At 55.6% G+C, this 16,164-nt stretch overlaps 6 protein-coding genes across 6 annotated transcripts; 4 read left to right on the top strand and 2 right to left on the bottom strand.

Moving 5' to 3' along the window:
* Window positions 1–2,634: 2,634 nt before the first annotated feature.
* PG994_006084 (general substrate transporter) lies at window positions 2,635–4,248 on the top strand (the record flags this gene model as incomplete). The annotated part of the gene is made up of 2 exons (XM_066857493.1): window positions 2,635–3,896; window positions 3,963–4,248. 2 exons carry the CDS (start codon window positions 2,635–2,637, stop codon window positions 4,246–4,248), a joined length of 1,548 nt encoding a protein of 515 aa, XP_066716762.1.
* Window positions 4,249–4,776: 528 nt separating this feature from the next.
* On the top strand, window positions 4,777–5,906 carry PG994_006083 (uncharacterized protein; the record flags this gene model as incomplete). The annotated part of the gene is made up of 3 exons (XM_066857492.1): window positions 4,777–4,971; window positions 5,079–5,285; window positions 5,421–5,906. 3 exons carry the CDS (start codon window positions 4,777–4,779, stop codon window positions 5,904–5,906), a joined length of 888 nt encoding a protein of 295 aa, XP_066716761.1.
* A 454-nt stretch (window positions 5,907–6,360) lies between these two features.
* PG994_006082 (uncharacterized protein) lies at window positions 6,361–7,449 on the top strand (the record flags this gene model as incomplete). Its single annotated transcript, XM_066857491.1, has 3 exons — window positions 6,361–6,402; window positions 6,448–6,642; window positions 7,006–7,449. 3 exons carry the CDS (start codon window positions 6,361–6,363, stop codon window positions 7,447–7,449), a joined length of 681 nt encoding a protein of 226 aa, XP_066716760.1.
* Window positions 7,450–7,720: 271 nt separating this feature from the next.
* Window positions 7,721–9,423, bottom strand: PG994_006081 (carbohydrate-binding module family 24 protein; the record flags this gene model as incomplete). Its single annotated transcript, XM_066857490.1, has 2 exons — window positions 7,721–9,204; window positions 9,270–9,423. 2 exons carry the CDS (start codon window positions 9,421–9,423, stop codon window positions 7,721–7,723), a joined length of 1,638 nt encoding a protein of 545 aa, XP_066716759.1.
* Window positions 9,424–13,141: 3,718 nt separating this feature from the next.
* Window positions 13,142–14,864, bottom strand: PG994_006080 (uncharacterized protein; the record flags this gene model as incomplete). The annotated part of the gene is made up of 2 exons (XM_066857489.1): window positions 13,142–13,724; window positions 13,783–14,864. The coding sequence occupies 2 exons, from the start codon at window positions 14,862–14,864 to the stop codon at window positions 13,142–13,144; spliced, it is 1,665 nt and encodes a 554-aa protein (XP_066716758.1).
* A 902-nt stretch (window positions 14,865–15,766) lies between these two features.
* Window positions 15,767–16,075, top strand: PG994_006079 (uncharacterized protein; the record flags this gene model as incomplete). The annotated part of the gene is made up of 1 exon (XM_066857488.1): window positions 15,767–16,075. The coding sequence occupies one exon, from the start codon at window positions 15,767–15,769 to the stop codon at window positions 16,073–16,075; it is 309 nt and encodes a 102-aa protein (XP_066716757.1).
* Window positions 16,076–16,164: the final 89 nt, after the last annotated feature.

Here is a 16,164-nt window from a genome sequence, read left to right as displayed (position 1 = left end):
GTAACATACACGACCGGGAAGGTGCAGAGATAACGGCGGCGGAAAGATTCGAAGTGAGATGTCGAAACGAAATGCCAGGTGCAGAGATTCATCCTACGTCTTTGTGTTGGAATAGACTTTCTATGTAACCTATTCGCATGTCTTCCCATGTCGCCAAGCTGCCAAGGAGCCTGGGGAAACGCCCCAATGCTTCGATATTTTACGTCAGCCGCCTGCGATTTGCAGACGATCTCTAGTTGAACGTGGTACTAGGATCCAATGCAATTGCAAACTTTACTAATAATATACGAATGTGACCCCCCGAAAGAGCAAGCCCCCGCGGGAAGAACATTTACCCTCGTGGCTCACCTTACCTAAGAGGCTTGCCCTAGTAGTACGTAGTAGATGCAGCTGAACGAGGATGGCCATCCTTCCAGATATCATCAACCTTTTCCTCTGACACTAGCCGGTCTTGGTGACCATCGCATGCAACCAGCCCGGTAGTATCAGCAGTGTTTACATGTACATGCAGGCGTAGGTGAAAGAGCATGTTTCGTCCGCCGCCAGGCCGCTGACTCACATAACCACCTCGAGGCTGGGAGACAGACAGACCTACGCAGATGGGGTGTTCATCGTGCCGTTATCCAAAATTGGGCCAGACATAGGGATGTGATTTGTAAAACAGTGATAATGCAAATGACAACTGGAGTCTGACAATTGCTCAGATCTTACGCTACTGCACCTGCTAATCTAGTGGATGCTGCTCTAACGTCCTAACATCCGTAGTGAGGAGCAGGAGCAGGAGCAGGGGACGTGTCACGTACAGTATGTACAGAAATTCGACGAATCTAACAACAATACGTGCAATACAACCCAGCAGCCAGCTAGCATCGGAAGAACACCGACGACTCCTATGGTTGATCAACGGTCGTATGCATGCCCACTACGCAGTCGAGATGTCTGCAACGGCAGCAGATCCCTACTGCAAGCAGTCGAGCTATCTGCAAAGCAGGGACGGGCGCCGATGATCAGACCAGCCCGTTGGCAAGCATCAGGTGGTGTGCTGATGTATGTTCGTGTCGAGGCGGGACGAGTCTGGCGCAGGTACCCAGACGGATTGACCCTAGCCGTCCGGTAGTAGGTTAGAATGTCCTCCGCTTACCCATCTTAACGGATTTCCGGCAAGCAGCTTTTTGCGCCATTAGGCCCGAAAAGTTGGAAGGAGACGAGGCCATCTCGCTTCATGGCCCAACAGCGAGACGGGGGGACGGGCGCAAGTGCGGTTTGCAGTGGGGACCAGGGCCAGCCGGTTGTTGCGCCGCTTAGACGATTGCGTATGAGAAATGTGCTCTGGCCGAGGTACAGCACTGTATCAAGTAATGAAGGCAGCTGTTTACTGGCCGGTAGTGGGTGGCAGGCATCATGGCATGTAATAAATCAATCCCAACCGGGATGCAAAACGCCCGGAAGGATTCTACCCCACGTTCCAGCGTGGGGGAATAGGGCCCTCGCGCAAGCCAAGACAATTGTAAGCGCGCGAGTCAGAATCCTTCGTTATGTTGATTTTCTGCTGCAAGAAATGCTTAGCATTTAACTTGGGGTGAGGCTCCCGCCAAGAAAACGTTCGCGGGGGGTGGGCAGAATAACGGGTGCTTCTGGGCTGGGGTGCACGCTGGGCACGCTGGGCACGCTGGGCAATGGAAGCTTATGGGGACTTCGACCAGTTCGACTGCCAACTGCCTATCCTCGGCCAACTTCCGCCCAGAAAAAAACATCAGATGGCAAGTGACGTCTGTCTGTCCTGGTCTGTCGTGCTGCGTGCTCTGCAGAGCCTGCCTTGATCCGTCGCCTTGCCGTTCCGTTCGAATGTTTGACCGCTGCTGCCCAGTGTGTGTCGGGGCTTACCTGCTGGTATTGGTCATTTTGCAACAGGAGATCCCAAGATCCGAGGCAAAAACTGGATGCGCCTCTGTGACTCTTCCAGCAGTTCTGCACAGAAGGTCACAGAGTCGCCCCGCAATCGCGCGAGTCGGCGGTGGATCGGGACCCAGCGACTACCAACGGACTGGCCGAGAAAGCACCGCGCTGTGGGAAACATTTACACAAGTACCATCACCAAGACAGGGCACTGGTTTTGTATGACACGAGACTACCACGAACAGCATAGTGTCTAGCTGCGTTCGCCTCGGCCATAGCAATAGGAGCGACATGGCCGCTTCATCACCCTGCCTTGCTGCTTGCCTTGCTACCGCCACAAACACTACGAAACATAACGTACCATTCATCTGGACAGGCCCCGCCCTATCTCGTCATGGACAGGCCCGTCTCCCTCTGGTGAACCAGGCAAGGATCTGGCTCAACATATTCCTGCCTCTTTCCTCCATACGGCTTCTGTCTGTGGAGAGTGATGATGTTCACCGACTCGCTACCAGTCCCGTGGGGTTCCAGCCGCCTGTCCGTCTCTCGAAACTGTTCCAGGGTCCAATCCCAATCTGATGGAGGGGCAACCGCGATCGAGGAGGCGGCACGGTCGATCTCCTGAGCCCCCGAGGACTGGATATTAGAAGGCCTCGTCCCCTCCTGACTTCTTCCTTCCCGTCCTCTTGCCCCTGCCTCATCCCTCATCCCACAGTCCCTAGTAATACGCCGTGCAAGATGCCTTTCGGACTTACCGGCCGCGCTTTGGCGCGCATGCAGACGGCTCTCATCGTCGCTCCCGCCTTCATCCTCTTTGGCTACAACCAGGCAGGCCTCGGCGGTCTTCTCACAGAAGATGACTGGGTGAAGACATTCCCCGAGATCGACACCGTCCACGCCAAGGGCGCCGAGAAATCCCAGAAGTCCACCATCCAAGGATTGGTCGTCGCCGTCTTCGTTATAGGCGCCCTCTTCGGCTCGCTGTCCTGCTCCTGGTCGGGCAATGCGTTTGGCCGACGCAATGTCATCTTCTTCGCCGCTATCTGCACCTTAGTTGGTGAGATCCTGGAAGCTTCGTCTTTCAGCCTTGCCCAGTTCATTGTGGGCCGAATTATCATCGGTGCCGGTGTTGGACAGTTGAGCTCCATCGTGCCGGTCTGGCTCAGCGAAACCTCGGGCGCCAAGAACAGAGGGCAGACCGTCGTCGTGTCTGGCTTGTTCATCTGCCTTGGTTACGTGCTCGAGTCCTGGATCGACCTTGGCTTCTTCGAGTTCAAGGAGGGCCCGGTTACGTGGAGGCCCCCGATTGCCATCGTCATCTTCTTCTCCCTGGTCCTGATGGCGTCCATTTACATGTTCCCCGAGTCCCCCCGTTGGCTGGTCATGAAAAACCGTGTCGAAGAGGCACGACCGATTGTTGCCATGCTGCGAGGCCACGCAATGGACTCTTTGGAAGTCAGCTCGGAGATCGCTGGCATCGAGTATTCCCTGGAAGAGACTAGCCACAGCGCGGTCAAGCTCACCGACATGTTGAAGATGGGCGACGACAAGCTGGCATACCGGTTCGGACTTTGCATCCTGCTCCAGTTCTACCAGCAGATGTCGGGCAGCAACCTGATCAGCGTGTACGCGACCATTCTGTTCCAGAACAACCTCCACCTGGGCAGTGAGCTCGCCCGCGTGCTTTCCGGCGGCGCCCTGACTTGGAAGTTCCTCGCCTCCTTCGTGGCCTTCTTCACCATCGACCGCTTTGGCCGTCGCGCCTTGTTCATCATCTCGGGCGCCGGCATGGCCTGCTGCATGGTTGCGCTCGCTATTACCACCAGCTTCCCCCCAGAGAACCAGGCCGCCATGATTGCTGCCGGTTGCTTCATCTACCTCTACAACACCTTCGTCCCCATCGGCTTCCTGGGCGCCAACTTCCTCTACTGCACCGAGATCGCCCCTCTCCGACTCCGTATGGCCATGTCTTCCATTTCTACAGCCAACCACTGGCTTTGGTATGTGCCCACCACATCCCCCTCAAGAGAATGCTTTGAACCGCTCCAATACTAACCCTGTCCCAGGAACTTCGTCGTCGCCATGGTCACGCCCGTCGCCGTCAACACCATCGGCTGGCAATACTATATAGTGTTCGCTGTCATCTCGGCGTGCATCCCCGTCACGGTGTACTTCTTATTCCCCGAGACGATGGGCCGCAACCTCGAGGAGATCGACATGATGTTCAAGGAAGCCCCGTCGGTCTTCTCTGCCGTCAAGTTCGCCAAGAACCGGCCTATCGCTATGCCCCAGGAGTACTCATCGTCCAAGGATGAGAAGGCCGACCACCTCGAATCGGGCTCGAATGCCTAGGTTGGCTGGCCAGCCTGCGGAGCGCTTTTCTTTCTTTTTCGATGCGATAAAAAGAAATGATAGACATGAAAATAGCGAGGCGTATTGTTCTCACGATTACAGGATATAGATGCAGCGGTTGCACATATTGGAATTTGATAGGCTGCGTTGAATAACGAAATAACGATTTTAGATGATTAGGTTATTTTTCTCAAGGTTCCATTTCAGGGGTGATGTCGTGATTGTTCGATATGCACAGGGCGGCTTGGCAAAAGTTACCCCACCACTTGGCGGATGAGCTCCCTCTCCTTGGCGCATGTCGTCATGTTGTGGTGAACTACCTACATATGTCGTTGGTTTGCAAGTTGAGGAGGCTGTGTTTAAGCAGCCGTGGTCCCATGGAGATGTGATCAACCGCTCTCACTTTTCCACGGGTGACGACGCTACACTCGCGGGACCATGTCACTCGTGCGGGCACAGATCACATATACAGAGAGCATACCGACATACAGTCCCACAACAAAACATATCTGCTTCTCGTAATGGCGAATGCAGCACCCAGGACCCCCCTCCCCCCTCGAGCTCCCGGCCCGCCAGGCCAAGGTCGTTCAGGCCGCCATTGAGCATTGGGCCAGCGACGACAGCAGCCTCCTCTCGCCCCAGCTGGCGGCACAGCTCCGCGCCTCGGTCGAGGTCCAGGGTTTTCCCTGGGACACGTTCGCCAAGTACACCCTGATGCTCGCGGTAAGCGACTTTTGTTTGGGAAGGTCGGGGTTGAGGTTGTATGGGGTACCCTGAAAGAGTAAGCAAGCAACTACATGTACTAACGCCGAGACTCGTCGATTATATAGGTGTTATGCCTTGTCATCGCCGTCTTGAGCACCTTTTTCGAGGACGCCTTCGCCCGCTTCTGGCGCCGCATCCGCGACATCCCCGCGGGGACTCGGTGTCTGCTCACGGCGGCCGCGGGGTCTATGGTGCACTTCTATGCATTTTATCAGCGCCAGCAGCAGCAGAAGATTCAGCAGCAAGAGGAAAGGGTCTTTGCGAGCGAGGCGGTTCATGGAGTAGGGGCCCTGCTGTTTGTGTTGGCGACGCTGCAGCTTCTCGATGCGTTGAATAGGGCCTTTAGCAAAGCTGGAACAAGTGAGGAGAGCCACCGGGTTCGTGGTGCGGCAGATTTCTCTGTTTAGAAGAAGCTGGAGAACAGGGCGGAGGCGGAATGGGATGAGAGAGAGGCGGAGAAGAAGCGTAATAGTAGTAAAAGTGACAATCGGCCGTCGTCGCCGCACGGCGAAGAGACGCGGAAGCGGAGGTCCAGGGAGGCTGAGCGCAAAGCGCGGGAACAGCTACGGGACCGAGTCCGTGGCTCGGTCATCTTGCTTTTGGCTTCCATCTACGGCCTCGTGGCTCTGCTGACCGGGTCCAACTTCATATGGTCGTGTGCCATGGTCGTCTTGTCTTACTGGTTTGGGGCCGTGACTGGCTACTCGTACGTAATACTGACACATGAAACTCCGAATAGCACCGACACCAAGTTCTGGGAGTTCTGCTGGGGCGGCTGGTACAAGCCCCTCTTCTTCGCCGTGCTCGCGGGCACCTTTGCCATGGTCGGCCGGTTCGCCGAGGAGCTGTGGCATATGCGGGCTTTTGCCAGGCTGGCTGGCGGCTTGAGATGAAAAGAGGAGGGGGTATTGGATAATAATGTCTTGGCAGCCTATGAGGGGGATTTTGTGGCGTTTCAATGTGTTAGTTCAATCATGGCCTTGTTAGCACACCCAATTGGAATCCATGGTAATGATCATCAGTAACTGCCTTGTTCTAGGCTGGACTGGATGTACGCCTCACTTTGCTTCTACTTTGGTGAGGGGGTTTCCGTGGCGTGGTTGCCTACCAGCAAGGCGCCGAGGGATGATTCCAGGTTACCGAGCTGCTGGGCAGGCAATGTTACACCCAAATGCATGCTGGTGTAGCTCATACAGGAATAGTCGCAAAGTCATAAGATCTCCCACTAAACGAGGTCAACCCTCCTACTTTGAATGTCCATTCCTTTCTTTCTCTTCACTTTCCACTTCGTCGCGCGAGAGAGAAACAGAAGCAGTCCGCCACCAGCACCTCACCACAGAATTAACAATGAAGCCCCCCCGTGACGACAAAAAGCGAGCTCTGCAGCATGTCCGAAATGTAGCCCGCGCACCCGAAGCGTGACGATTCCCCAAGGGAAAGATTCTGGAGATTGTTGAGCACTGTGTGTTCCTCTGGCTCAACCAGAGGCTCCTTAACTACAGCCGCGGTGGTTACACGGTCTTTAGGGCGATGGGAAGTTCCATGTCACCGACTTACGACCTCAAGGACAGCAATCTGTATGGCGTCACGGCACACATCGCGCCGTCGGAGCTCAGACGGGGCATGTTTGTCAGTTTTGGGTAGACGAAACGGCGTAACATGTCCCTCCCCCCTCCCCGTCCCCCTCGAAATACACATGATCCTATTTATTATCGTTCTCTAATATTGGGCTATTTTTAGAAGCCACATCGGAGATCCTGGCAATTTCGCGAAGAGGATTATTGTCCTCCCGGGTGATATCGTCCGCACAAGGGATGATTGCGTTAACAATCGTCACGTTCGGGTGCCGCCAGACACCGTATGGGTAGAGGGAGACGCGGGAGCCGGCGGGGAGCACGGATAGCAACCAGTTTGGACCAGTACCAATAGAGAACCACAGGGGGAAGGGTACACTTCATCGTGCGTCCGTTCAAGTACTGGGGTAGGGTGCAGTGGCGGGAGTTTCGGGATAGGAGCGAGAAGACGAGGATCGTGACCGACCCTAAAGAGGTGAAGGCGCCGGAAAGGGACGAGGCCAAGCTCGAGTTCGCCATTGACAGGAAGCATGAGGAAATCATTACAAAACAACTGATAGAGAAGCAAGGAGGGACCACGGAGATATTCCAGCAAGCGGCGGCCATTGAAGAGAAGGCAGTCCAGTTTCTCCACGAGGTGGGCGTACGGTGCGCGCAAGTGAGAGGCACGAAAGCGAAAGGCAAGGCCACCACGAGCGGCGGAAAGCAAGGGGTCAGCACGCCCCCGATACAAGCGCTAGAGGGTACCGTGCTGGAACAGTGGCGAGCTCACGGTGCAAGCATGCAGGTGCCGGCGAAAGAGACATGGTGCTGCTCACGTTACCAAGCGCTATCAGCGAAGATGATCGATGGGTCTTACTGAAGCACGCGGAGCTCACGAAAGCGAAGTCCGGATGCAGCTATCAGTTCAGGTTTTCCGGTTGAAGCCAAAAGCAGAAACGAATGAAGAATGGACGTAGTTGGTTTTATTTCAAGAGTAGGGTCAGCGTACGTCTCCATGTTAATATCTGCAGTATCGGTATATTTATTCAGTCAGTCAACCTAGTAATAAAACGCAAGGTAACATCCGGCCATGACTACAGATGTATGTATCCAACAATGACAACCTCTCTATGCGAAGAAAACAGCCTTTGCTACGTTCGTCTAGCACGCCCGTACGCATCAGCGGGACCAAGACCCCGCTTAGCAGCCCGCAGCACCCGCGGGATCCGACCCGCACGCCGCCGCGTTATCTGTGTATCCGTGGTCCCAGGCGAACGAGCAGAGGCCGACGTAGCCGCAGCGCCCGGACACGTTGACGTTCGGGTAGCCCTTCTGGCCCGTCGAGGGCGGCGGGCTGACGGCGCTGCCGCGCTGTGTGCAGCGGCACACGTCGGTGGGGCAGTAGTTGTAGTGGCAAGCGAACGAGCAAAGGCCGCCGAAGTTGCCATCCCCCGAACCCTCGACGCAGGCGTCCCCGTTGGAAGGAGGGGTTGTGGTAGTCGATGGCGGCGGCGCGGCGGTGGTAGTCGTGTGAGGAGGCGTAGTGCCCCCGAGCCGGCGCTGCCGACCCAGGCGTTCCAGTTCTCGGCGCGGCCCTTGCAGTCGTCGGTGATGGAGGCGCCCTGGACCTGGGCCACCCGGCCGCCGCTGCGCGAGACGGTGACGACGACGGCGCCGCGGTTGCCGTTGTAGGCCACGCTGCCGTGGTAGATGCCGGAGCCGCCGGCGGGCGTGTTGCGCCACGAGGCGCCGGGGAGGTTAACGCCGTTGACCGAGACGGTCACGTCGGCCGCCGAGTTGAGCAGCGCCGAGAAGAAGATCTTGTCCTGCACGACGTCGTAGGGCGCCACCGTGGGCTCGTAGTCGGCGTTGCCGGCGGTGCCGCCCGTGTCGCAGGCCCGGGCGGGCTGGGTGCGGTACCAGGTGACGAGCCCTTCCTTGTCGGCGGGCGCGGAGCCCATCTTGTACTTCTGGATGATGTACGGCAGGAAGGCGCGCCAGCCGTCGTGGGGCATGTCCTCGACGTAGTTGTAGGGGGCGTTGCCGGCGTTGGGGCCGAAGACGCCATACAGGGCCGGGTACAGCGGGCCGATGTAGTGCGACTCGCCGTAGTCGTTCCACGTGATGATCTCGACGTAGTCGGGGTTGACGTCCAGGACCTGCTGCCAGCGGTCGTACCAGAGGTCGTCGCCGCGCCAGAGGCGGTTCTTGTTGTAGTTGGGTAGGTTGGTAAAGAACCACGGCGACACGGGCATCATGTAGGGCTTACCGCCCAGCTGGCTGACATAGTCTTTGTCGACTTGCGAGCTCTTGTCGCTGGCGCCCACGGGCCAGGCGTCCCAGCTGAAGAGACCGTCGACGCCAGGGGCGGCGGCCGCCCCCTGGGCCCCGAGTGAGGAGTAGTCGGGCATGAAGAAAGCGTTGGTGTCGCTCTTGATCCCGGGCCAGTCGCCGGTGTTCCCGGTGCCCTCAAAGGTGGACACGAGCGGCCGGCCGTCGCGCAGGAAGTAGGCCGGCGAGGTCTTGTACTGCTTGATGTAGTTGGTGACGACGCCCTTGTCCCAGGGGCCCCGCCCGCGTAGTCGAAGGAGAAGAAGAGCTTGAAGTTCTGCGCCTCGGCCGCCGCGAACGCCTTCTGGATCGACAGCGGGGTGTTAGTGGTGTCGTCTGCGGCGACGTTCAGCGCGAAGCCGTCGATACCGCTGTCTTGCGCGAGCTGGATGTCCTTCGCCCAGTCGGCCTGCGAGAAGCTCGCGACGTTGCCGACCATGTAGTGAGCGAAGACGGATTTGGCCTCGGCCAGTGAGGCGCCCAGGAGGGCAGCCAGCACCGGGAGTACCTGATGGAGTCTCATGTTGATCCGAAGTGAAACCTGGGGATCTGGGCGGTTTTGGTTACGACTGTGGAGTGAGGAGAGGAAGTGTCTGGTACTGCAGGCGAGCCTGACTTATATACTTATCAGGGACTGCAGCGTTCGTGCGACTGGCTCCTGTCTCCTCGCAACTGATGATGATGGCGTTCTCCCTCTCAGATGTTAACGTGACATCAAAACCCAGGTGGAGGCTGGAAAAAGAACAAACACTATCCACCCAGCTGAGCGCTCGGGGGCAAAAAGGACAACGGCTGGGCCCGGCGTAACAAGCCCTACAGCACCCCAACCCAACAGCGGACGAATGTGGTTCCTCCACCCCCTCTGGTGAACAAGGAACAGGGACCGATTTTCTTACTACCCTTAGTAAGGCCGTCCGGCTGAAGAGTCGACACACGTAGTTTGTCTTCACCACAGCCAATAGACAACAGCTTACTGGCTCTAAATGACCATCGAACCGCGAACGAATGACCTGTAAGGGACTTTTCCAACGATATGCACTCCGCGCTATTCGTTAGCAATGCAATGACAATACTGAGCGCGGTGAGCATCGAGGTCTCGGCTTGGCTTGGATCAGTCAGCTCCCTTCCTTGTGCAGGAGGTGGTTAATCTCTGGAGGTTGCGGCCAGATTATTGATGTACGTCAGCTCCGCCAAATGCAGGGGTGGTGATCAGGGCCGCCTCCTCAATCAAGCCTAGCTGCGCAGTGTGCATGATTAAGAATAGCAACAATGTCGGGAATGGGGAGATCGGGGATTAGTGCAACGGTGATGCCACTACCCAGGTCCAAAATCGTTCACTTGGAGGAACTTATCTGCTCGGAAGGATTCATGCCCCTGGAGGAGGAGGAGGAGTAGGAGGAGGTTTTTTTTCCATGTTAAGGGAGACGTTTTTTTTTAGCCGGATGGGCCGTCGTCGTTCCAGGAACAATGTCTACCTGGGCTCCACTACCACTGGTGAATAACAATTGCTCGTCAGGCGTGCCATGTAGCCCATCGTCATCGACAATTGGTAGGAGAAACAGAAGGACTTGGCGTCAAGAGCCTCATAAGCTGACGAGCTTGTCTTCGAGAAGCCACCGTCATCGACACCGAGGCTGTCTCGCCCTCAGTAAGCGTGCGGGACAAGCATCAGATTCGGCAGCAGTGGGTGCGTGAGATTCGTCATGACCCAGTTCGGTTTATGTTACTAACCTCCAGTCATGTGTGGAGAGAATCGCGGGAGGTGGAAGTGAAGTGGCATGGAACTATTGACTGGATTGTCTGAACCGAGTTAGCCAAGGTAAGACATACGGGTAGGTGTAGCAGGGTTACCAAGAAAAGTACCACTGACAAACGCTCCGCTGCAGCCGGCTGGAGCTCGCATTGTACACAAGGCTGGATGATATTCCAAGATGCTGCTCTAACAATAGATCTGCATGTTGCTTCAGCAATGGGGCATCACGCATCCCGTTGATGATCCAGTTGACCGCGCTAGCAGAAGCGGCTTGTCTTGGTGCGCCCGCCTCTTGTCTCTCAGTGATCGCGGGACCTAAAAAGACAAACACCAAGTGGGATGGATGGATGGGTTGGGCTATTCACCAACGTGTATAGCAGGTAAGTAACTCAACAACTATCTATAGCTAGGTAGGTAGGTAGGTAGTGAGAGATTGATGAACCCAATCCAGTAAACAGATTGAAGAAAAGTGCATAAAGAAAGTGCTGCTCAGTATGAGGCTTGAACTCATGGCCTTCGCATTACTTGGTATACTCAAACAGAGAATATTAGTACGACGCTCTAACCAACTGAGCTAACCGAGCTGCTTTGGGTTCCGATCGTTGAGACGATCAGTCGGTTGTTGGTTGTTGAAACATAATGCGCTTATGGGTATTCATATAGGAAGGGCTGTTTTTCTACATTGGTCGGGCTTCCCTTGTCGCCTACCGAACTGTTCAGGTGCTCTTTCTCTGTGTGGGGTTGAGCGAGCCGGGGTTTGCTCCGTTGCGATATTCTGGCATGACCAGCCCATTCATTCAACAGTCACACAATAAAGCATGGAAAAGCAAAGCGTCAGTCTGGCATTGACATATTACTTATGCATCTTGATTCTCATTCTATTTACGCCTTCAGAGACAAGTGAGCATAGTAACCCCATTGCATGAATGCGACGTTGCTAGAAATCAATGCTCTCAAACCGCTAACTAGTAGAAGTGAGAGATCGAGCATCCTTGGATTCCGAAGGATTAATGACCACGCCCAACGAAGCGAAGAGCGATACCCCGTACAGAGCAAGTGCATTCATTAACTGCACAGGAAGAGAAACGAGACGCCCTGGGTAGAGATCTGCAACTGGCAGCTACTGACTCTGTATGATGTTGCCAGCAGTAGCCGAACCCGAATGATAAATACATAGGTTAGACTTAGTTAGTTAGGTATATTCGGCTGGTATCCGTACAGGGACAAAGGCTGTGTTGGAAACGTGCAAATAGCCCCTAGACCGACGCATAGCATCTATCGATCACCAGCTAAAAAGTGAGAAGTCTCAGCAAGCCTAAGAATATACGTACTGAGAATAATGAGAACAACGAGAAAAAAAAAAAAAAAAAGGAAACGACGCGAGCAGGATTCGAACCTGCGCTCCCGAAGGAAATTGATGTCGGTACTTCGAGTCAATCACGTTAACCACTCCGTCATCGCGCCTAACTGCTAGTTGTCTTGCTTGCTTGAAAATTCTGATGTTATCCATATGCATATCCTATAGAGGCAAGATTGCGGTTGTATCCGATACTAAATAAAAACGGGGTAATCATTTTAGGTCCAAGTGGAGGATGGCTGATAAAGATACCTTGCTGAAAGATTGGGGGATAGTTTTGGAACAATTCGATAATAGCTATCGCTGCTTGTAAACATTTGCTAGCTGTGCGTAATGAGCTCCAAAGGCTATATGCCATACCCAGGGGTTCAAGAATATAAATGCACAGGACTGACAGCCGACTAGCAATTGGGCCAACCACATACATGACACTCTAACGGGCAGCTATTCTACATCAATTGAGCCCCCTATGCAGAAGTGATGTAGTCCGTCCCATATGGTATTAGCCGGCTAACAAAGCAGGCCTACGATACATGTACAAGTGCTTGCCGCCTTCTGGTTCGTGGAAATGGAGTTCAGTTAGATGAGCTTTTGACTTGCCCTTGAGAGTCTCTCTGGGTGACCTATATCGAGCGAAGCCAGTCAAGATGCCTTCACTAGCGACTGCAGCACTATAACTCCTAGCTGCAGGAGAATTGGCTCGGTGGACGGCGTTCAGGACTACCACGTACCAATCGACCTAGAGACGGGCGAGACAGGCGAGACGGGCTCCGCGTCATATCTGTGCATCTGGGACGGCATAGGCCTATCCTGGCCTGAGGCGCCGCACCTCTACCGGTAAGGCGGCTGGCTTACCAGCTGCCCGCCGAGGGCGGCACACGCGAGCGACACCGCGCCGTCATGGTGCTGGCGCCGGCGAAGTGGTACTAATCAGCCAGCGTGTGACAGAGCTCGCAAATGATGCGCCATGTACTCATAACTAGGTATTCAATATACAGAGTAACTGTTTTAATACAGACATCGAAGCTCAAGCGATAACGTCGCGAATGCAGATGTGCTAGAAAGTGCTACCCAAAAAATAATGGCCAAGGAAATATGCTGTTGGCCAACGTATTGCCGCGCAAGGCAGTACTATAACGACGACGTCACCGGTTTGCCCAGGACCTCGTCCGCCATAGCGCGGCCCGCTACCCGACCCGTGAAGATGCAGCCGCCGACGAACGTGCCCTCGAGCGAGCTGTAGCCGTGCACGCCGCCGCCGCCGAAGCCCGCGACCTCGCCCGCGGCGTAGAGGCCCGAGAAGGGCTCGCCGTCCTCGCGCATCACGTTGCTGCGCAGGTTCGTCTCGAGCCCGCCGAGCGTCTTGCGCGTCAGCAGGTTCATGCGCACCGCGATCAGCGGGCCGTAGCGCGGGTCGACCAGCCGGTGCGGCGGCGCCACGCGGCTGATCTTGTCCGGGAAGTAGAGGCGCGCGTTGCGGATCATCATGACCTGCGCGTCCTTGCAGTAGGCGTTGTCGATCTGGCCGTCGCGCGCCTCGACCACCTCGCGGATCTGGTCGTACTCCAGGGGCGGCCCGCCCGACTGCTTGGCTAGCTCGTTCATGCCGGTCACCAGATCCTCCAGGTTATCGCGCACCACGAAGTCCTCGCCGTGTTTCTGGAAGTCCTGCACGTGGACAGTCCCCTTTTTTGCCGAATATGCGCGTGAGGAGCTGCCAGAGACTCTTGTTTGTGATGTCCGAGTTTTGCTCCGAGCCGGACAGGGCGAACTCGCGTGCTATAATACTTTGGTTTAAGATGAACCACGTATAATCGTAGCCAGTACTGCAAATATGCTTCAGCGTCCCTAGTGTATCCGATCCTGGGTAGAGAAATGGCGGTAAACGCTTGCCTGTTGCGTCGAGCCAGAGCGAAGATGGAGCTGGTAGAACTCGGATACCATGACCTGGCCAGATGGGGTTCCAGTTCGTCAATCCTTCGGTGTAATGCCACATCCTGTCTCGGTTGACAACGTTTCCGCCAACCTTCTCGGTGATTCCAATCATGCGGCCATCGACATGCGCGGGCACTCCAATGACGAACTTCTCGGGGATGCGGGGCCCAAGGCGATCCTTGGGCCATGCGGCCTTGACCGCCTCGACATTGCCGCCGATGCCGCCGGATGAGACAAGGACGGCCGAACCGTATATCTCGAATTGGTCTACAACCTTTCTGGACGTCTTGACACCCCGCATAGCGTCATCGGGCTCCAGAATACTGCCTCTCACGCCAATCGCCCTGCCCGTATCGTCGACGATCAGCTCGTCCACTTGGTGCCGGAACTTGAAATCGATGATGCCCTTCTTTGCCGCCTCCTTGACGGGCTCGGCAAATACGCGCACCACTTCGGGACCGGTGCCCCAGGTGATATGGAAGCGGGGCACGGAGTTGCCGTGAGACTCGGCGCTGCCGGCGCCGCGCTCGGCCCAGGCGACGTTGGCCATGAGCCCCAGCCCGCGCGCCTTGACGTAGGCCTCCATCTCGTCGGTGGCGAAGTTGACAAAGGCCTCGGCCCACCGGCGCGGCCAGAAGTCGTCCTTGTCGCGGTCGAAGCGGGCGGACCCCAGCCAGTCGCGCATGGCCAGCTCGCGGCTGTCCTTGATGCCCATGCGGCGCTGCTGGGCCGAGTCGACGAGGAAGAGGCCGCCGAGCGACCAGAAGGCCTGCCCGCCGAGGTTGCCCTCGTTCTCCTGGTCGAGGATGAGGGTGGGCACCTTGCGCTCGGCCAGCTCGAAGGCAGCGACCAGGCCCGCCAGGCCGCCGCCGACGATGATGACGGGCTTCTGCTGCTTAGTCTGGTCATCCGAAGCCATCTTGAGATTTCGAGGGTAGTTTTAACTTTTTCTGCTATTACTACACGTTGTTGCAAGATGGAGGGAATTGACAGCCGAGCTCTCGGTGTGCAATGCGGGGGAGCCGTTGTTTCCCGGCGCAGTCGGATATCCCATCCATGTTAAACTTACTTCACTCAGCCCCCAGCACAGCTTCCAAACATGGTTGGGTCGCACAGAAGGCAGGGATGCGACTAGAACGCATGCCTGGGGCGTTCATGTGACATCGAATGATAAATGATTCGATACGAGTCTACAGCATGGCTGTCGTATGCATCACTAAGAAGCCGCCATCCTGCGATCAAGCAGCCTCAATGGCTTATAAAGATGGCTTAATCACTTCCGAGGTTAGCCACAGACGAGCAGCATAGTGGTTTATGGCCTGGGCAAAGACAGCCAGAATATGCGATCAGGTGCGTTCGTTCAACGAGGTAAAAGTTAAGCCAAGTCGCAACCTCGGCAGGTCCCCGAGTAAATGGCGGGGCCCCGGAAAAACCCCACCACTGCACTAGCTCGCCACTGATGTTGCATCTCAGGTGCTCAACTGCCCTGCCACATTGATTTGGAACACTACATCCCCCATTTTCATATTCTAGGCATTGTCGTCAAATACTGATTGAACTTGCTGTCATTGACTATTTTAGTATGAATAATAGAGATATTCCAAGTCATGACGCTATAATGAGGTCATCATATCTAGCGCAACCGCTTTCGCTCGTTCATCATGTAACATAGTAAAGGGGACTGGCTGCGAACGCCTTACTTGAAGATTCTCAGCTCAGCCTTGAGATATATGTCATTTTCAAGAGGACAACCGTATTCTTTTTGTAATACTATTTCACATTACGGACCCAAAGTAATCGCCTCTTCCACTAATCGTCACGATGCTCTCCGTTCGTCAAATCCTTCGCGCTTCCACCCGGAGTACTATCCCCAACGCCGCCACTCTCCAAAGAACGTCCAGATCTGCACTCCGCGCGCCCTTCCGTCTGGCCTCAACGACGGTTGGTGGCACCAGTACAGATCTGAAATCAGAGAAATCCAACCCTGCTCAGGTCCAGAAGCCAGACGACAATCGACAGGCCAAGAATGCAGCCTCGGGACAGCAATCAAGCCAGGCATCCAAAGAGTCAAACCAACAGAATACGAGTGGGAATGGAGATAACGCTCGATCCGGCAAGGGGAAACACTAAGGATGAAGTTCTCATGCGGATGACACGGGAGAATCGTATTGCAGTGGACTGTACCAATATCATACGCCATTCTGTTTACCCCCGATGAG

This window comes from Apiospora phragmitis, assembly GCF_038363925.1.
Source record: "Apiospora phragmitis strain CBS 135458 chromosome Unknown utg000006l:1.0-5683423.0:1.0-5690449.0, whole genome shotgun sequence".
NCBI lineage: Eukaryota > Fungi > Ascomycota > Sordariomycetes > Amphisphaeriales > Apiosporaceae > Apiospora > Apiospora phragmitis.
The sequence above is the reverse complement of the archived record's forward strand: the minus strand, read 5'-3'. Positions and strand labels throughout refer to the sequence as shown.